Source organism: Meriones unguiculatus, chromosome 14, assembly GCF_030254825.1.
Source record: "Meriones unguiculatus strain TT.TT164.6M chromosome 14, Bangor_MerUng_6.1, whole genome shotgun sequence".
In the NCBI taxonomy this organism is placed as follows: Eukaryota; Metazoa; Chordata; class Mammalia; order Rodentia; family Muridae; genus Meriones; species Meriones unguiculatus.
In genome coordinates this window covers 89,198,644-89,220,364 of record NC_083361.1, presented here as the reverse complement: position 1 = coordinate 89,220,364, position 21,721 = coordinate 89,198,644, and the positions used below count along the sequence as shown (strand labels likewise).

The window sequence follows — 21,721 nt, the reverse complement described above, 5'->3', positions numbered from 1 at the left end:
CAGATCTTACTAACATTTTATTTGTTCATTGTTTAGTTGAACCAAAAATTTATTTTGAAATGATGTCATATAGAAGTAAAGAGTGAATTAACATTACAGAACTAATTTGATTTTATTATTCTACATCAAACTTAACTTTGATTTTATTTCATTCTTTCTTGTATTGAAAATAGATTATTTTCACACAGTGGAGTCTGATTAGTCTCCTCTCTCCCAACTTTTCTCGGTTCCTTCCCTCTTCCCCTTCCATCCAGATTTACTCCCTTTCTGCCTCATTTTAAACAATAATCATCTAAGGAATAAAACCAAAACAAAATAACATAATATAAAACAAAAGCAAACAAGTCAAACAGGAGAAAATAAGCAACTGGAAGAATAAGGGCAGAGGAAGCAGCATAAGAAAAATGTATAGACACAGAGATACATATGTTCGCGGACACAGGAAGCCGTAAGACCACAAGACAAAGGACCTGTAAAGCATGGCACAGCATGGCGTGCTGGGCACACAGCCTGTCTTAAGGGTGTCTTGTTCCCCAGTGAGACTTCGCTGGAACACGTTTTCAGTGGTTATCGCTTGGAGAGAGCTCCTGGGTTAGGGAAGGATGCCTGTGCTCCTTGCTGCACTCACCTCGAGGACTGAGTCTGCTGCAAACTCCTCTGGGCCCTGTGTCTGCAGTGCCTCAGCCTCTGTGAGCTCATATGAGCATCTAGTGCTGTTCAGTTAGTTTAGTTTCCTTGCTGTCCTCCACCCCCTCTGGCTTTTACACTCTTTCCATTTCCTCTTCCACAGGGTTCTTTGGGCCCTGAGGGGAAGGACTTGACAGAAACACCCTGTTTGGTATGTATGTTTTAAGCAAAATTGTTTGTCCTTTCTTGAACTGTTTTATCAATGCCTGACTTCATGTCGTCCTCTCTGACTTTTCCATCAGATTTAAGTCACCATCTGTCCCCCCCCCTTTTTTCACTTGTTGTCTTGGATGTATACATTTTTTTTTCTCTCTATGTTAAGACCAGCTTGTCAGTCACACAGCTGCAAGATCCAGGCATCTGAGTTGGTTGACTTTGCTAAACATGGATTCTAATACCTGCAGTCCAGGTCATACTCATACTGCAAGTGTTAGTGACGGCTTGATAGGCATTAACTTATCAGAAGCCAGACCTCTTTTGGACAAGTAATTGAGAACTTCCTGTGTGTTATTTCTAAGGGCCACTTGAGAATGGCTTTTGACACACTGATCTAGGATATTATATTATATTATATTATATTATATTATATTATATTATATTATATTATATGGAGATTTGTAAATAAATTTAACATTTATATAATATTTCCTCTCACCTAAAATAGCTTTGATTTTCTTCCTGTTTCATAACATCAAAGTTTGATTCTAACCAAAAGATAGAATGCTTCAAACAATCTTCTATCATCTCTCCCTTCACACTCAGCTGTTGGTTCAGTTTTTTTCTGAGATTATATCCCCCACTTACTGATAATCCTGCTTTAAGCGTATTCTCCTTTTAAAAACGTGACTCTACTGTGTCACTTACAGACCATGCCTACCTTTCAGGCCTCTGTTATCCACGCACAATGCCCTCCTTCACTCACCAGTGGAGTTAACTTGCCCCTCAGTCACGGGTGTGCCCATCCCTAAACTCACCGTGCCATGCGAAGTGCATTATTAATCTTCTCAACTTTACATAGTTTAGAGAAGCTAAAATAAAATGCTCTATGTGTTGTGGGTCTTTTCCTGGATAAAAGTGATTAAAACATCACATCTTGTTTCTTATTTCCTTTGACTGTTTCTTAGGGAAAGACTCATTATTTATATAATACATTCCAAAAAAAAAAAAAAAAAAAAGCACCAAACAAAAGAAGAGAACAAAACTCCCAAGACTTCTTCCCTTGGAAGGAGGCTGAGTTTTGTGTAAACTCTGGCATCTTTTATCTCAATTTAAGCTCTGGTTTTCTCATCTAAGAGGAAAACATTTACCTTCTTATCATGTGATTGAAGGTCCTAAAAGACTTAATTCATGAGGTGATTCTCAACCAGACCTCAAATATGCAATTATCTTCTAAATGCAAACTCCTGGCTTCACTTCCATTTGCTTCTTAGATTCAAGAGCTGCTGGTCTTTATTTTCTAACACACCACCTCACAGGTCATAGGCCTGCCTGCCTGCCTGCCTGCTGTGCCTTCTGTGCCTGCCTGCTGTGCCTGCCTGCTGTGCCTACTGTACCATTTACGGCCTCTAGTTAGAGTTTTTCTCACTGGGTCATCTTTGTCTTTTGAAATTTTATTTATTTATTTATTTATTTATTACAATTTATCACTTTGTATCCTGGCTGCAGCCCCCTCCCTCTTCTCCTCAATCCTTTGGCCTCATTTTAAATGTTGGCAGTTGACTCCCAGTATTACTGAGATGGGCTCAGTCTAAACACAATGTCCTTTACAACAGAAGATTAAGGTCTAACCATGGGGCTGTGAATATAGCTCAGTAGAGCATGTGTCTGTATAATCTGGCAGGTTCTAGGTCCTAGAGCTGAGCTTGGCAGCATTGCGTAAGTAGGTAAATAAAGCTTTGCGTATGAAGCTAGAACAATGACTCAGTGGGTAAAATATTAGTTGAGCAAGCACAAAGACCCGAGGTCTGATCCCCAGAACCCCTATGTAGGGCTGGCATGGCTGCATATGCATGTATGCAGTGCTGGGGCAGAGGCAGAAGGTCCAGAGCAACATGTTAGTCACCATGGTGGAAACGGGTGAACTTAAAGTTCAGAAAGAGGCTGTGTCCCAAGAAAAGTAAGGTGAAGAAGTGACCAAGGAAAGACATCTTGATTTCAACCTCTAGCCTCCATAGACACATTCATGGGCAAGCACATCTGCACACATGTGAACACACGTGCACAGACAACAACTCCAAAGTAGTTAGTTAGAAGATAAAGCTCTATTTCTTCCCTTGTTACCTGTAATCCACATTCCCTCCCTTCCCCTTCATTCTGCCCTTTCCCACTTCTCCCTTCCCCTACCATTTCCTTCTTTCTTTTCTTTCCTTGCCCACAGAATTACATATGCCAGGCAGCACACTACCACCGAGTTATACCCATGGCCCTATGATTTTTTTAATTCCTCTTATTTGCTTGTAACCTTTCCCTGAGACCATGTAGAAATAATTTCTGTGAAGGTAAAAGTCAGCGATTAAATAATGTTCCATCAAATACCTAGAAACTTGGTATTCTATAACAGGTGTATTGCTTACTCCCCTTCCAAACTGTTTTCTGTTTCTTTTATTTTTTATTATTTTTTTATTAATTACACTTTATTCACTTTGTATCCTCCCATAAGCCCCTCCTGATCCCACCCTCCCACCCCCTTCTTCACGCATTCCCCTCCCCAAGTCCACTGACAGGGGAGGTCTTCCTCTCCTTCCTTCTGATCCCAGTCTATCAGATCTCATCAGGATAACTCTGTGAAGTATATTCTCCCTTCCACCTTTATGTTGGTCTGGAAATAGAATTCGTGTTGCTAGGCTCTCATGGAAAGCACCTTCACCTACTGAGCCATCTCACTGTCTTCTCCTATTCCATGAAATTTAGATTGCTTTTGGAAAGTGCTTTAAGGTTCTATCCTCTCTTCCTCTGTGTATTTAAATGCATGTCCACCCCTTCGCCATTGCTGTAGAAGGCACAAAGTCCTGTGCTCACAGACAAGCACTAGGGAAACCAGGAATGTTAAACGCTCAGGGTTGTCTCCTCAAAGAAAGAGATACATAACCTGTTTTCCACCCAGAAGTCTGGGGAGGATGGCATTAAGAACCTGGTTCCCTCTGTGCCATCTCTATGACAAGAACACACCAGAGTCTCCTGTAGACCCTTAAGATGACACACGTGGTTTATCTATAGAAGCTGTCTTCATGGAAGAAGTGACATGTACTTTGAAAAGAGTTTCATCTTAATTGTGCCTTAAGCTTTAATGTGCACAGGGAAATTGTCTTACAGAAACTTTCTTCCAAGTTGTTTTGTACTTAAGTATGCCTAAAATAAACTGCCTGATGTCAGAATTTCACAGTTTGAACCAGCACTGGCTACTGAGTCATGCTGAACCTGACCTTCTTCTTGACTTATGAGAATTGATACTCTGTTGGCTGTAAAGTTTTCAGAAATCCCACACACATTGAAATTATTTAACCTTACACCCATTGGAATGGCCAAGATGAAAAACTCAAGTGACAACACATGCTGGAGAGGCTGTGGAGAAAGGGGAACCCTCCTCCACTGCTGGTGGGAATGTAAATTTGTACCACTCTGGAAAGCAATCTGGCACTTTCTAAGACAACTAGGAATAGCGCTTCCTCAAGATCCAGCCATACCACTCCTAGGCATGTATCCAAAAGAGGCTCAAGTACACAGAAAGGACATTTGCTCAACCATGTTTGTATCAGCTTTATTTGTAATAGCCAGAAGCTGGAAACAGCCCCGATGCCCCTCAGCTGAAGAATGGATGCAGAAATTGTGGTACATCTACACAATGGAATACAATGAAAAACAAGGGAATCATGAAATTCTCAGGTAAATGGTGGGACCTGGAAAGGATCATCCTGAGTGAGCTGTCCCAGAAGCAGAAAGACACACATGGTATATACTCACTCATATAGACATGTAATATAGGATAAACCTATTAAAATCTGTACAACTAAGGAAACTAATCAAGAGAGAGGACCCTGACTAAAACGCTCAATCCCCATCCTGAAAGGCAAAGAGGTTGGACATCAGAAGGAGAAAACAGGAAACAACCTAGGAACCTGCCACAGAGGGCTTCTGAAAGGCTCTGCCCTGCAGACTATCAAAGCAGATGCTGAGACTTATGGCCAACTGTTGGGCAGAGTGCACAGAATCTTATGTAAGAAGTGGGAAATAGTAAGAGCTGGAGAGGATGGGAACCACACAAGGAGAGCAACAGAACCAGAAAATTTGAACACAGGGGTCTTCCCAGAGACTCATACTCCAACCAAGGACTATTCATGGAGATAACCTAGAACCCCGTGGGTTACATAGTAATGGGAAGAGGGACTGCCTCTGACATAATCTGATTGGCCTGCTCTTTGATCACCTCCCCCTGAGGGGGGAGCAGCCTTACCAGGCCACAGAAGATGACAATGCAGCCACTCCTGATGAGATCTGATAGACTGGGATCAGAAGGAAGGAGAAGAGGACCTCCCCTATCAGTGGACTTGGGGAGGGACATGCATGAAGAAGGGGGTGGGAGGGTGGGATCAGGAGGGGCTTATGGGAGGACACAAAGTGAATAAAGTGTAATTAATAAAAATAAAAATAAAAAATAATAATAATAAAAGAAATTATTTAGATTTGTACTAGTAGGAATATAGGCAAGTAGTTGTGTTTTTGTAGCTACAACACTTTCATAACTAGAGCTCATGAGCACCTGATCACCCAAAGCATTTTATGTATTATTATTGTTATTATTATTACTTATTATTTTGCATTTTGAAATACAAGGAAGGTAATATTGCTGTAATGGGCAATTGTGTGGATCTCAGCCTTGAGCACCAGTAAATGAGAAGTAAGGTAATCATATATTATGTGTAAACTATTAATTAGCTGAATAAGATATTAACTTGGACATATACAGCTGCATGGGTACCTTTAGAAATATGCACTCCAGGCTTCACAGGCATGAACACATGCTGTGATACATGAACCCTTTGATATTCTTGGAGCATGGTTAATCTGCCTCTAACTTCTCAAATGCTTCCACAATATTTCTTCCAGAAAAATCAGGGCAGGTTTCAAATATTCTTTGGTGATGTCCCTGGAGGCTTGTGAGGGACAAAACAACACGATGAAGTTTCTATTATTTCCATATAGTGCTTCAGCTACAATGTATGTGTTGTACCTTATCTTGTTTTAGTAACAGTGCATATGTCCTTGCTTCAGCCAAAAATTATGTTCCATTCTCCCACATCTTCATCTTATTTTGACTCTTACACGTTTCATGAAGTCACAGTCCTAGATGAAATCATGTTTTCCTTTCAGTTACTGCTGCTCCACACCCACCCACACACTAAATACCCGGGACACGGACTACCAAATCCCTGTGTCTTCTGTCACCTTTGTCTGTCTTCTACTGACCAAGTGTCTCCTACACCTCACTTTCCAGACTGCGGGTCTCAGGGGCGGCTCAGAGCAGGGAAGCAGCCACAGTAAGGCAAAACTGCCCTCATGTTCAAATGCTCAGCATCCCTGTGTGGAAGGCCCAGGACTTGAGTGAGCTTCCTGAGGCAGCAGCAGAAGTAGCCAGCAATGGTGAGGAGCCACATGGGCATTAGTTGAATTTTAATGTTCTGTGCTAATTTGTGTTGCCATTTAGCAGCCTGAGTCACTAATTCCACCACGTTTCCCTAAGCACCAGCCATGTGTCACTGTTTACAGATGATCGCTTCAATGTGAGATTCAGTTGCCACGTAGTTATGAGGAGAGGACTCCTAAATCATGACAAATTAGCTCATTAAGGCAGTGATTACTCCCTCTTCTCAAAGGTAGGTATGTGAACATGAACATCAGTCATATGCTAATTCTACCTCAAGTGTCTTAGCTCTAAAAAATTCTCACTTTACATACCAGGTAAGCCACTATTCTCATTCCTGATCACGACTTCTCCTGCACATATAGACCCAGAAGTGGTAAAGATAAGTAATATGTTAATTCTACTTTTAATTCTCTTAAGGGCCATTGTACCAATTTCTATAATGGCAGTAGTAGTTTATATTACCAGCAGCAATATATATATATATATATATATATATATATATATATATATATGTCCCTGATATCTGGAATTGTTGCCATCATTTCCTATTTTTCCCTTGGTGATGGTTATTCTAACAGGACTGAGATAGACTCTGAATATAGTTTTCCTTAGATTTTCCTAGTCACTGGGGCTGGAGCGATGGTTCAGCAGTTAAAGGCACACACTGGTCTTGCTGAGGACTCAAGTTTGGCTCCAGCATCCACGCCAGGTGGCTTTTAATCCCCTGTAACTCCAGGTTTCGGGACTCCAATGCTCTCTTCTGGGACCTGTAAGCACTGTACTCTTGTGCAAATACCCTCCCTTCCCCACATACAAATGATTAAGATAAAATGATGTAAAAACCATGCATGTTCTCTGCCCCTCAGCGATACTCCTTCCCTTTGGAAGCAGGACATTTAAGCTTTTGCTATACCCAGTCATCTCCAGAGAGACCACATATGACTTTAAAGCAGAAATCTCTTTGTTACTATTTGTTTGTTTATTTACATTAGATGTGTCTTTGTATCTTCAGAGAGACAGAATCCCATGGGAGCAACATTTCCAAACCTGAGTCTTTCCAATCACAGGAGAGTGGTTATTACATAGCTAACATTTTTATAAAAGCACCCAAATACCAAAGCCACAAACACAGGACCAGTGAGAAGTTGAGGAGCCACACATTCTGTCCAAACAATGATGTGGTCAAATCTGCTCTCAGAGGAAACTTAGCAAGTTCTTCAGGAACTGTGCTTCAGAAAACCAAGTTCGAGTGATCCTTGAAGTTTGTCCTTTGACTTTGTTCTGTATTTCAGGATGTTATTACACCCTGTGAATGTTAGTACATGAAGACACTGAGGACAATTGGTGTCAGAAGAACTTGAGTAGCCAGGTTGGGGGTCAGCTGACCCCATAGGGCATGTCTGTATTCTTGCTCACTGACAGAAACAAAAAGGAAGGAAACCCAAATTGTCTTCTGTCTTTATGTGCTTTGATCCTCCCAAGAAAGGTGGCTACCTTGATTTGATGGTATGTGCATGGTCTTTTAAAAATTCTTTATTATTATTTACAATTTATTCACCTTGTATCCCAGTTGTAGCTTCCTCCCCTATCTCCTTCTGGTCCTACCCTCCCTCCTTCTTACTCTTCTATCTTTCTTCCGTAGTCCACTGATAGGGGAAGTCCTCCTGTCTTCTCTGGGTCCTTTTATATCCTTCCTCTTCTATAAGCCTCCCTGCACTCTGTGAAAAGTTTGGCTGTGAGGTTTGTACCTGCTTTGATCCCCTGCTGGTTGGAGTCTTTTAGGGGACATCTGTGGTAGGCTCCGGGCCTGTTTCTTCTCTTCTACCACTTCCAGTGTCTATACTGTGATCCCTTCTGAATGAGAATTAAGCATCTTCCCTAGGATCCTCCTTGTTGTTTAATCTATATGAGCATGGTCTTATTGTAGTATGCTAAAGCAGTCTTGGTTCACGTCCCTGGTCCCTGGGAGGCCTGCTCTTTTCTGAGGGGAGGTGGAGGGGAGAGGTGGGTATCTGGGAGAGGGGAGGTGGAGGGGAGAGGTGGGTATCTGGGAGAGGGGAGGTGGAGGGGAGAGGTGGGTATCTGGGAGAGGGGAGGTGGAGGGGAGAGGTGGGTATCTGGGAGAGGGGAGGTGGAGGGGAGAGGTGGGTATCTGGGAGAGGGGAGGTGGAGGGGAGAGGTGGGTATCTGGGAGAGGGGAGGTGGAGGGGAGAGGTGGGTATCTGGGAGAGGGGAGGTGGAGGGGAGAGGTGGGTATCTGGGAGAGGGGAGGTGGAGGGGAGAGGTGGGTATCTGGGAGAGGGGAGGGAGGGAAAACTGTGATCAGGATGTTATGTATGAGAGAAGAATTTTAAAAAAAAACAAGAAAGAAAGAAAGAAATGTGGCTACGATGTATAGATTCACAGAGAGAAATAAGATTATGAGAAAGAAGTCTAGAATTCCCCAAAATCAGAGAGAGAGAGAGAGAGAGAGAGAGAGAGAGAGAGAGAGAGAGAGAGAGAGAGATTATACTGGAAGGCTAAAGATCAGCTAGAACTGTGCATATGCAACTTAAGATAAAGATGAAGGGAGAAGCGGTCAATTGATATGAAACTGATCAGAAAACTTCTATGTGAAGCCTGTTTTCTGTATTCAGAAAAAAGAAACATCTCTAAAGGTTGCCTGGGAAGAGCTTTACATCCTGTATCATAGAAATTCCGAACATTCCCCAAATCCAGATATAAGTGATGAGTTTGCCTCACAAGAAGAGAGCACAGCTCATCCTAACAACTTGACCTCTTAGAAAAAAAATAGAGAATAGGTGATTCCTTTAGTTATTTATTATATTAGGGGTCTTACTATATCCTATATAATCTTTTATATTTTTACAGAAAATGCAGAGATTCTTTTTGGTCATTACCAAATACATAAGAGTGTTGGTGCACCTGTGTTTTTGTGTTGATTTTTCACTCTTCAATCATTTTAAATTTTTCTGACCACTAACTATCATAATTTTAAGTTAGTTCTTTGACTATTTATCATGACTTTTTCTATCCCCTTTATCTACCTTCCCACATATCAAGCCCCTCTCCTCTATACTTGTTCATTTTCCAGATTTGACTTTTGGTTTGTTGTGTAACATGCGTAATTAGGGTCATCTGTGTGACTGTTGCGTCGGGGATGCCCACTGGAACCTCATGGAGCATCAGCAGGTGCACAGGTGAAGGCAATGACTCTCCCTTCTTTACTCTCTCCAGAGTGAATGGTTCCGCAGTTAGGGCAAGCTCCCCTAAGTCTCCCCTCCGTCCACACCTGGCTATTGATGGGCATCTTCTCATGCAGACCAGTGTGCCACTGTAGTTGTTGAGAGTCCGTGTTGACCAGAAGATGTCCTCTAGCAGCTCCTCTCTCTGTACGGTGGCTCTCACCTGTACCTCTCTGTACCTTCTTGTACACTGTTCCCCGAGCCTTGAAGGGGATGGTATCAAGGTCTCGTTTAGGGCTGAGCACTAGCCAACCACCACTCGTTCTCTGGACCAGCAGGAGCAAGTCTCCTCTTCCATCCCTGGTCATCAGAGAGACGGGCTTCTCCTGGTGAGGGTCACAGTGGTAAGTGTCTGTGGGCTCCTCTGGGTAAGGTTCATAGTGGTAAGTGTCTGGGCTTCTCCGGGTGAGGTACACAGTGGTAAGTGTCTGTGGGCTCCTCTGGGTAGGGTTCATAGTGGTAAGTGTCTGGGCTTCTCCGGGTGAGGGTCATAGTGGTAAGTGTCTGCGGGTGTAAACATATCTTAGAAGGTAATCAGTGCTGTGGCAGTTTATTCAAACAACAGAACTGAGTCCTCAGCTCATTCTATGGCCGTCACCGCCGTGGTCTTCTCAGTGGGTTTACAGTGTCAGGTGTGGATTCTCTGCTGTGGAATGGGCCTCCAAAGCAAAGGGTGGTAAGTTACCCCCAAACAGTAATGACAGGATAGTACAGGTGCTCACACCTTGCTTGTCAGGCTGACATCACACTTTGCATAGCTTGACGCTTATCCCCAGCAAGCCTACATGGCACGTTCTGTAGATACAAAAGGTAGAAGGTAGGGAAGAGGCTTCCACTTCAGCCCCAGCTTGTGTCTTTGTATCGTGGACCTGAGTATGTTTCACCAATAAATGATGTTTTACTCTCTGCTTCATTTACAGTTTGTTGTGTGTTAGGCAGTAGGAAAAGAAAAGAAAGACGTTTAAAGTGATAAACCAAAAAAAAAAAAAAAAAAAAAAAATCACTTTTTCTGAGAAGTGGAGCTTTTGATAGAAGTATGACGGGAGCAAGTAAGAGTTCATTATTTGGGGACAAAAGGATTCATTTTAAGGGAAAGGAATGACGCAAGTGAAGCTCAGAGTGATTTACACAAGGAAAAACACCCTCTAAGTGTGGCTGCATCTGAGACCAAACTGTGAGGTTCACCTTAGAATATGATGAAAGGAAGAATATTATAGAAAGGAAGTTATTTTCAGTTATGAGTGCTAATGAAAATTACTTAAGATTTTTTGGCTCTGTTGCTCTCCATGTGGAGCTCCTGCCCCCTCCAGGTCTCTCTGTCTCCCCGTTCTTTCATAAGATTCCCTGCACTCTGCCCCTGCACAGATGTAGCCCATGGCAGATCAGTGTCCAAGTGGGTTCTCTAGTAATGGGAAGAGGGACTGTCTCTGACATGAATTCAGTAGCCTGCTCTTTGATCACCTCCCCCGCGGGGAAGGTGGGTACAGCTTTACCAGGCCACAGAGAAAGACAATGCAGCCGGTCCTGATGAGACCTAATAGACTAGGATCACATGAAAGGGGAGAAGGACCTCCCCAATCAGTGGACTGGGGAGGGACAAGGGTGGAGATGAGGAAGGGAAGGTGGGGTTGAGAAGGGATGAGGGAGGGGGCTACAGAGGGGATACAGAGTGAATAAACCGTAATTAATAAAAAAAAGAAAATTACTTCAGAAGAAAGTTGTGTGGTCCAAATAGATGGAAATGGAATACATTATTCTGTTGATGAACACTGGAACCCTCGAATTGTTGCCTGTTTCTTTTCAGATACTTTCAGCCTTACCTGCCATCATGATATCCTCTCCCAACAACACAGGGACCCAGGTGACAGAATTTCTGATGATCTGCTTCCCAGGGATGCAAGACACACAGCACTGTTTTCCATCCTCTTGGCTCCTCTCCTGGTTTTGGCTCTTACAGCCAACTTTGTGTTGTTATTCACCATCCACCAGGAAGCATCTTTGCATGGGCCCATGTACTATCTGCTTGCCATCCTCTCTGTGCTTGATGTCATTCTCTGCCTCACGGTCATCCCCAAGGTCAGACCCTCCAGGCCTCTCAGTTTTCATCTTCAGCAGCTATGTAGGTCTTTGTTTTCCTTGTGTGAATCCTCTTACTCCTGAAGAAAAATGCTCAGTGTGTCACTCCACCCTTAGGCCTGATCCCTCTCAGCTTCAAGCTGTGTTGCCGCTTATTCTTAATGCCAACTTTTGAAGCATTATCTCCCAGTGTATGCCTCCTTTCCTGATGTCTGTTAGTTATATTTTAAAACCCAAACTTCTCCTTAATTACAGAGATTCTCTCATTGTCTCTGAAACTTCCTACTCGTCTATCCAAGGGATCTGGAATGTACTCACTAAAGTTTGATTGGCTTTGTATGCCATGTACTTAGGAAGCATACTGGGAAAGATTCCTTAAAGTATGAAGGGATGGTAGAGTGTCCAATGTAAACATTGGGTTTACTGTCTTTGATCCTCCTGGGACTCATGCATCATTAGATGGCAGATGACTCCCCCGGAACTGGTTTAGAATCAAGGAGTTCGACTGAAGAGATATGAATAAATGCTTTTACAATGAAAGCTTGATCTAGACTTAGAACAAAGTGTAAACTAGAGTGTGTAGATCAGCAGTTCTCAATCTGTGGGTTGGGATGGCTTTGAGGGTTGAATGAACCTTTCACAAAGGCCACATAACAGATATCCTGCACATCACCTGTTTACATTATAATTCATAACAATAGTAAAATTACAGTTTTAAAGTAGCAACAAAAATAATTTCATGGTTGGGGGTTACTACGACTTGAGGAAGGGTATTAAAAAGATCACAGCGTCAGGGAGGTTGCCGTGAATCAATACAGACTTGGAAAGTTTTTCCACTTAGAATATATCCTTGCGGTTTTAGGACTTGGATGGTTTTAACCATTTACCTTGCAGATTTCCTGAGGCTAGATGTTTTAGGATGATAATGAATGCACAGAAAATTGAGAGTGATAATTCCGGCAGGTCCTGCTTATCTTCTGGTTCAACATGAAACCCATCAGCTTTGCGGGCTGCTTTCTGCAGATGTTCATCATGAATACCTTCTTACCTATGGAATCCTCTACCTTTCTGGTCATGGCTTATGATCGCTATGTGGCCATCTGCCATCCACTGCGCTACCCATCCATCATCACAGAACAGTTTGTCATTAATGCAGCCGTTTTTATTGTTTTCCGCAATCTTCTAGCTACACTGCCCACTCCAGTTCTGGCTGCTAGACTCAATTACTGTGCCAGCAATGTGGTGGAGAACTGCATTTGTGCCAATATTTCTGTAGCAAAGCTTTCTTGTGGGGACACTCACCTAAATAAGCTCTATCAATTTGTGAGTGTTTGGTGTCTGCTAGGTTCTGACCTGGTGCTCATCTTGCTCTCTTACTGCTTCATCTTGAGGGTTGTTTTGTGTCAGCAGTCAGGAGGGGCAGTCACCAAGGCCTTGAGCACTTGCGGTTCACATCTCATCCTCATACTTTTCTTCTACACACTTTTGCTAGTCTTCATCTTCACAAACAAGGCAGGAAAGAAGATACCCTCAGAGGTACCGATTCTCCTCAATGTGCTGCATCATCTCATCCCACCTGCCCTCAACCCCATTGTGTATGGAGTACGAACCCAGGAAATCAAGCAGGGGATCATCAAACTATTCAAGCACTAGTTCTGAGATATATGAGCCAAAGAAGGATGTGTGGAAGTGATATTGAAAATTTGGGAATATTTTATTGTTGGTTTGATGTGGATACTGCAATGACAAAATACAATGTTTATGCCGCTCCTTTCATCTTGAACTTACAATGTCAGAATTACCATCACAATGTTTATTCACACTCTCCTCTATGAATATATGATAAACCAAAATTTAAAGATCCATTGACTGTCTTTGATCATGGTCCATCCATCAATTATGCAGCCATTAAATATGAATTTATCAGCTTCTGTGTGTTTTTCAATCTTTATATTCTTAGTGGGTCTCAAATTGTTTTAATTTTTATTTTTGTTAATTACAGTTTATTCACTTTGTATCCCAGCTGTAGACTCCTTCCCCCTCCCCTCCCAATCTCCCTTTCCTCTTCTTCTCTTATGCCCCACCCCCAGTCCAATGATAGGGGAGGTCCTCCTTCCCTTCCATCTGACCCTAGCTTATCAGGACTCATCAGGACTGGCTTCATTGTCTTTCTCTGTGGACTGGTAAGGCTGATTCTCCCTTAGGTGGAGGTGATCAAAGAGCCAGCCCATGAGGTCATGTTAGAGATGGTCCCTGTTCCTATTACTGGGGAACCCTCTTGGACATTGAGCTGCCATGTGTCTCAAAATTTATAGGATAGTGATTAAGGGACACTTTCAAAGAGACACGGGGCATATGAATAGGATTGGGAAAACCAAGAGGGCTTCTTTCGGGTTTTTTTTGTTTTGTTTTGTTTTGTTTTGTTTTTTCTTTTTGAGGGCTTCTTTCAATACTGCAGTTTAAAAATGATTGATAAGCAGCTTGGACCAGGGGTGTGAGTGAAAATTGAAGTTATGAGTTACAAGTTTTTCAGAGAATCAATAAATTGAGGAGATATGTGCTTTTAAGCCTGTCAGAATAGCCCTCAGTAGCAAGTATCTGCCTCTGAAAGGCTGAGGACTCATCCTGTGTTTAGATGATCTTGCCACTAGACCACTGATAGTAGCGGTGTCAGTTTCATTCGAGGAAAATTCCATTAAAACCCAACACACATTCATGCCTTATAACCCCCAAATGAAAATGTATGTAAGACCACAATCAGAAAAATTCCCTACGTCTGGGTCACTTTTCCTGGTATGAAATATCTCATTAATTGTCTGTATAAGGCATAGTGTCATATTATGGCCCGTTCTGTTCACATAGTATAGAGGAAGGAAACAAATCAATATTGAACTTTCTCCTGCGGTCTTCCAGCTCATGTTAGATTCACTGTGACTACAGCGATAACAGAAATGATGTACAGGGCTGTAGTAGGGAATCGGTTTTTGTAGGTGTAGCTGTATATGACAGCTCTAGTTCTAGAATGTTTGTGGGCCCTCCAAACTGATTTCCAAAGTAGCTGCTCCAGTCTACTCTTCCACTAACAACCTTATAAGGGTTCCCCTTCCCATAACTGGGCAAGCGTTAGTTGTCAATTGTGCTTTTACGATGTATGATTCCCTAAATATGTCTCACTTTTCGTGAAATGAAATATCTCCTTAATTGTCTGTATGAAGTATAGCTTATATGTTTTATCAAATTTGTTCACATCCTATATAATAACAAAACAAATCAACATTGAAATTTTCCTGTGACTTCAAGATCGCTGCAGCTGAACAGTTAGCACCTGCTTGGAAATGTAAGTGCATTTATGTCTTTTTTTTTAAGCAGAAGTCATAATTGCACCTAAAATTGTGTCATTATATTGTTTATATAATATACTCTTTATTATTAAACAGACTACTATAGCTAACAAAATCTCACTCTTACAAATGTTAATATGTTAATATGCCTTAATTGAACATATTTATAACTCAATACCAATGATTCTCTAAAAAAAAAAAATCTCACCTCGTTGCAAAACTAGATTTTTTTTTAGATTCCTTCTCACTCCACTCATAATGGCCATTATTAAAAAGAAAATACAAAACCTTTTAGCAAACAGAAATTGAAATTTTCTCTAATATCTACTCAATTCATTCAAGCAGCAACATACTCTTGCTTTCAGTAGTTGGATGCAACTGGGTCCATTGATGTAGATATACGAACACTCTTTTGGCTCACTTTAATTTTGACCTGTGCGTATTTGGAAATGTTCCTTATTCCTCTTTCAATTGTCATTGCAGAAACAACACAGGAAGTGTCAGTTCTTGTGCTTGGAGGCTCTCAGTGTGAACTATGACTGTTTTAGGAAGCTCAATCATTTTGTAGACACCTAGGGACTGAAAATGCATTTTGAAACAACTGATTTTCTTCCTCGTGTATCAGACAAAGATCGTACAAATGACTTACACTCTTTATTTGTTCCAATAAAGAGTTGTGCAGCTACTCGTGATGAGACCTGATAGAAGACTAGGATCAGAAGGAAGGAGAGGAAGACCTCCCTTATCAGTGGACTTGGGGAGGGGCATGTGTGGAGAAGGGGGAGTGAGGGTGGGATTGGGAGGGGAGGAGGGAGGGGACCACAGGGGATACAAAGTAAATAAAGTGTAATTAAGAAAAATTTTAAAAAAAGAGTTGCGCAAAGCCTTTAATGAAGACTTTGACTCTCAAGCATCTTAGATTTTTCCTCTTTCAAGATATTGCTTGCACATATGAGTAACTCATTTTATTTTCTAGTGGTCTCTTTGTAAAAGAAAATTTAAAAAAAAGCTCTCAAAATTCCTTGGATCCTGTTAACAATCTTAGATTATTCCAGAGATCTGGATTTGTTTATATTTTGCCTAAATATCATCTGAGTTTCTTAGTAATTGGACATTTCCATTCATCTTTGTACTCTAATCTCGAATAAGACTTCTGAATAAAAAAATAAAGCTGATTGGAAAAGTTCTGCACAACTAATAACGGACTGTAGCACACTGTCATTTCTAAGTGTCTTTGTATATATAGACACAGGTAAACAGGACCCCAACACAGCACACAGGGTATTTGTGAGACTTAGAAATGAGTTTCCAACCACGGCAATAGTGTGAAGTCATGACGTACAAAGCCTGATGTGATGACACCTTCTCCTAAACCCGGTAAAATGCGTGTTATATGTCATTTCTTCAAAGAGCTCTGCCCACTGAGAGCTTTGGCTAATAACAAAGAAACTTTGCTTGAAATCACAGGAAGATGGAAGAAAGGTGCTGGCCAGAGTAGACATAAACAAAGCAGACTTAGCTCTAAGCTCTAGACAGTTTCCGCCACTCAGATCTGACTCTTAACATGCTGCATTCTGTTCACAAACTCGTTGCACAGTTGCATTAGTTTTAGCTACGGGCTGGGCTTCAGGTGAGGCTACTAATGTCTACAGTAACAAGAAAAATAAAAGTGCACATTATCAGCGTAGAAGCAGCTTGAGATTCTAGCAATGCACCCATCCATTTGGATCCTCCTATTTTTGATAAATTAGAACGATAAATGTTGGAAACAATTAAAAAGTCGCAGGGACATGGATGTTTGTTTGATTTTTGTTCTTTCAAGACAGTGATTCACCATGTAGCTCTGACTGTCCTAGAAATTACTCTGTAGACCGGGCTGACCTCAAACGCAGACATCCACCTGCCTCTGCTTTCCTAGGGCTGGGATTGATGTCAGGTAGAGGGGTATTAAGTATTTTTCGAGGAAATGTAGAGTCAGAAACTTCTTTTTTTAGAGTTGGTACTTACTTTCCTCATTGGAATTTTCCAGGTTAGTGCTTCAGCCAATTTTCTAACAACAAAACAACCCATCATGCATTAGGGGTGCAGAGATGTTTACCACCTCTTCTTCAGCAATCTCTTGATTCCTTGCTTGATCTCCTGGGTTCTCACTCCATAAACAATGGGATTAAGGGCTGCAGGGATGACATGGTGCAGGACATTGAGCAAGACTGGCACATCTGGAGAGACCTTCCTCTTAGCTACATGCGTGAGAATAAAGACTAAAAGAATGGTGCTAAAGAACAGGATAAGAATGAAGTGAGAGCCACATGTGCTCAGAGCTTTGGCTACAGCACCCTCTGCCTTGAGTCTCAGCACAGCTCTTAGTATGAGTGTGTAGGAGAGGAAGATGAGGATGAGGTCTGATCCCAGCAGAGTCCAGCCTCCCGCAAACTGATAAAGCCGATTGACAGTGACATCGTCACAAGAGAGTCTAGAGACAGACATGTTGGCACAGATGCAGTTCTCAATGACGTTTCTCCTACAGTAATGGAGTCGTGCTGAGAGAATGGGGATAGGCAAAGGAATAAAAGTATTCCTGACCAAAATAAATGTGGCAGCCTTGACTACAAATTGGTCAGTGATGATGGATGGATATCTCAATGGGTGACAAATGGCAATATAACGGTCAAAGGCCATGATCATAAATGTGCAAGATTCCATAGCAAGAAAGCTGTTCATGATATACATCTGGAGGAAACAGGCAGAAAAGCTAATGGGCCTGAGATCAAACCAGAAGATGGCTAGTACCTTGGGGATGACGCTGAGGCAAAGTACAATGTCCAGCATGGAAAGGAGGCTGAGCAGGTAGTACATGGGCTCATGTAGAGAGGCCTCCATCCGGATGGTGATCAGAAGGATAGCATTAGCCCCCATGGCTAGGAGGAAAAGAAGGCTGAGTGGCAGGGAGAGCCAGAGCTGCCAGCTGGGAGAACTGATAAAACAATTCAGGAGGAAGTCTGAAACTCCAGTAGAGATGCTATCATTCTTGAATGATGCCATATTTATTTTCATGTGGTCCTATAAGTTTCTTTTAGTGAGCTGTAAAATTAGGACTTAGATAATTAGGTTTTGACTTTGGATATATGAGGGTAGAGCAAGCTGCTTTATTTAGACATATGTAGCCAGTTATCCAGGTCATCTGAATGTATCTGTTTATCTCTGGTCCCTTCTTACTAGACATTACTACCACCTTAACCAGTGCGGTGGGCTGAGGTAGTAGGATTTATCTATACATTTGATTTTACCTTCAAAGGAGCAGGTTCATCTTTACAGAAAGTAAAACTGAGAAAAACAGTTCAGAAATTGTTATCACATGCAGGTGAAATTACATTTCTTACATGTATGTTCCCCCATTTTCTTTTAAATGCTCACATAAACTGTCATCCAATTTAACTGCTATAGTGTAACACAATAATATACAGAGCTTGGCACAAAATGGACTCAGATAAATGTCTTTAGTTTCCACAGCATTCTAGACTTAACTGTATTTGTTTTACTTTAATTACATTTTTTATCTACTCTACAATGAAAAGAGTCAATTCTTTTGTCTCAAAAATTCATTTTTATTTGGCGAGAATGTACCTTATAAAATAGTTTGCTTTTAGGAGTCCTAACTTCTGGACCAAAGGAGAATAAGTAACTGCAATGCTACAGGGGAGCAGTGGGTGTCATTAAACCCGATGAAAGATCACGTGCTTTGATTGAAGGGGTGCAAGAGTGATTGAGTTCACCTGTGAAAGCCTTCCATCCCTGCTCATGTTCATGTCCACCTTGAATCATCCAGATACATAGTTCCACCCTTCTTACGCTGTAAGACTCTTCTCATGTAGGATTTGTCCTTAGCATTCTTTAGGCTCTAGTGTCTCATAACTGAAAACTAAACTGTCTTTACTTGTAAGGTGGTAAAACTCTGTTTCCCAGTGGGATTATGGCGATAACAAATGAATGGCCCATGATAAGAGCTGGCACATAGAGTGAGGTTGTGGTAAAGTAGTGAGTATATATAGCTGCCTCCCAAGAGTGAGCACAGATTTTTTTTTTTTGAGATGGCTAAATACCACACTGGGAAGAAATATAGAAAAAAGTGTAATTAATAGAAAACAACACTTTCACTGACATCAAATATTTTAATGTTCATCTCCCCTCCTCCCAAAAAAATGAGTGACCTCAAAGAGCATTGTAGCTTGGTGAGTTGTGCTATTCAAGGATCTTTCAAGTCAGCCCATTGCACTAACTCTTTCTAGGAGGTATCAGTGTCTGATGGGGTATAGTTGATTCTAAGACAGTGAACTGAAGACAGTGTCAGGTGCCTGTAGTTTCAACACTTGGGAGGCTGAGGTAGGAGGGATCCCCCAGTTCAAGGCCAGCCTGGGCTACATATAGAGACACCCTTATAAAAGAACGCCATCAGGCTTCAATTATTATGAAACTTATAGTTTTAAAATTGGAATATGTTAGACAAAACTAGTTCTGGAATTGGGGTACAGTAGAAAGGAACCAAAGTTGTAGTGAAACTGGAGAGACAGAACTCTATATTTTCACACTCATCAAAACATCTTTTTTTTTTTGTCAAGACGTTCCTATCGTAGCCTGTGTCTATTGATACCTCTTTTAGTCCCCAAATGCAATTCCAGTTGCTTGCTGGCTTCTTACTGACTGTCTCCATTAGTGATGCTAGCAGCCCAGTAGAGACAGGACGGGCCTCCCTTCCCAGGGCGCCTCTCTTCAGTCCTCCTCAGCTCTGTTTCTTCAGGCAGGTCTGCCAGAACGAGTTCTCCAAAAGGATATGTAAATGTGTAGAGGAAAAGTTTTCTAAACCTTTATTTTTAAAACTTTGCTAACCATAATGAGTATATTAGTGACAATATTTAAGTAATAGGTATAATGATAACAGCCTTGTAAAATACAAAATTAATTTAATCATATTGTCTCATTCATGACTCACAATGTTCTGGGGAAGGTTAGGTAAGTTGCTCACTTTAATAATCTTTTACCTGGGCAAGAGTCTGAGTTTTTAATATATATATATATATATATATATATATATATATATATATAGAGAGAGAGAGAGAGAGAGAGAGAGAGAGAGAGAGAGATAAAAGTATTGAAGAAATAGTAGTCTAGATCTCTTTAGATCCAAGGACAGTGGAAAAAAACACATCTGTCTGCTGTGGTGCCAAGGTGACAAATTTATACACACATGTATACACACGCATATATAAAATATATTCATTATTTATCATCTATCAATCAATCTCTGTCTGTCTGTCTGCCTGCCTGTCTCTTTATCTACCGCCTATCTATTTATATTCTGGTGTCCATCCTCTTTGCCTTTCGGGATGGGGATTGAGCATTTTAGCTGGAGTCCTCCCTCTTGATTAGTTTATTTAGGTGTACAGATTTTAGTAGGTTTATCCTATATTATATGTCTATGTGAGTGAGTATATACTGTGTGTGTCTTTCTGCTTCTGGGACAGCTCACTCAGTATGATCCTTTCCAGGTCTCACCATTTACCTGCAAATTTCATGATTTCCTTGTTTTTCATTGCTGAGTAATATTCCATTGTGTAGATGTACCACAATTTCTGTATCCATTCTTCAGTATCTATCAACCTACCTCTCTACCAATCTGCATTTTTCTATGGTGGCCTGCTCCAATCTTAAGGATAGGTTGCTAGCATTTGGACTCCTCCTATCCTTTTCATTGATCATAAGTCTCAATTTATTTCTTCATCCATTTTTTTGTATTGGTTTCCCTTGTTTTTTTTTTTTTTTTTTTCTTCTTGGTTTCAGGGGCGAAACCTAAAAGTTTAATTAAAAATTACAAAGCTGTTTCCATAGCAAGATCCCCTACTTATTTTTTCATTTCATAACTCCATATCCCAAACCTCAATCTCAGCTTCTCTTTCTCATCAGGTCAGAACTGTGCTTAATGGAGTGAAAATAGTGAAGAACAATGGAGGCTGGCCTTAAGCTAACCTATGGAATGTACCTCCCAGTCTGAGTTTGTAACTAAAGAGCTTTCCCTGTGACCTGGCCGTTATAAGATCCACCTGTTCTTATCTATTTCAATGCGCCTACTTGTGAATTTGAGGCAGAAATCATGTACCTGCTAAGCCCACAGTTTGTGACAACTGACCTAATTCCTGTTTTTCTTTTATCTGCAGCAATGCAATTTCAGTCTAATTAAAAATACCTTTATTATCACTATATTCATCTTTAAGAAATTATTATTTGTTGCTTCCTCACCTTCTGACTAATTTCTTGGAAAATTTACATTTATCTCTTAGAAAACATAGCCCCTGATCTCATTGTGACCAAAAAAATTCCCTTGTGGAATCACAAAGGATTCCTGAAAATAATGAAGGGCTTTCATATTGAAAACAGGAATAATTTCGAGTTTACCTCTGGAGGCTATCATCAAATACAAGATCTGGTGACTGAAGCATGAGGTCTGATGAAGGAGCCTAGAGGAAGATGAATACTTTTGTGTCCACAGAGCTTTTTTTTTTTTTTTTTTTTTTTTTTATTTTTTTTTTTTTTTTTTATTTATTTTTTTTTTTTTTTATTTATTTTTTTTTTTTTTCAATGCAGTTTATTCAGGAACATTGAACAATCCTCGGACCCCGGGGAAAGCCAGCCCACAGATTAAATAGCCTCTGGGTAGCCAACCCAGGCGTGCCACGGGG

The 21,721-nt window shown here is 41.1% G+C and overlaps 1 protein-coding gene and 1 pseudogene across 1 annotated transcript; one reads left to right on the top strand and one right to left on the bottom strand.

Moving 5' to 3' along the window:
* The first annotated feature begins 11,401 nt into the window (after nucleotides 1-11,401).
* LOC110540600 (olfactory receptor 56A4-like) lies at nucleotides 11,402-13,302 on the top strand (annotated as a pseudogene).
* A 3,782-nt stretch (nucleotides 13,303-17,084) lies between these two features.
* Nucleotides 17,085-18,032, bottom strand: LOC110540604 (olfactory receptor 56A3). Its single transcript, XM_021627357.2, has one exon. The coding sequence runs from the start codon at nucleotides 18,030-18,032 to the stop codon at nucleotides 17,085-17,087; it is 948 nt and encodes a 315-aa protein (XP_021483032.1).
* Between the last annotated feature and the right edge of the window lie 3,689 nt (nucleotides 18,033-21,721).

Bases quoted from the DNA above. Each gene is read 5' to 3' on its own strand.
- LOC110540604 (XM_021627357.2), bottom strand. From the start codon at position 18,032: ATGGCATCATTCAAGAATGATAGCATCTCTACTGGAGTTTCAGACTTC.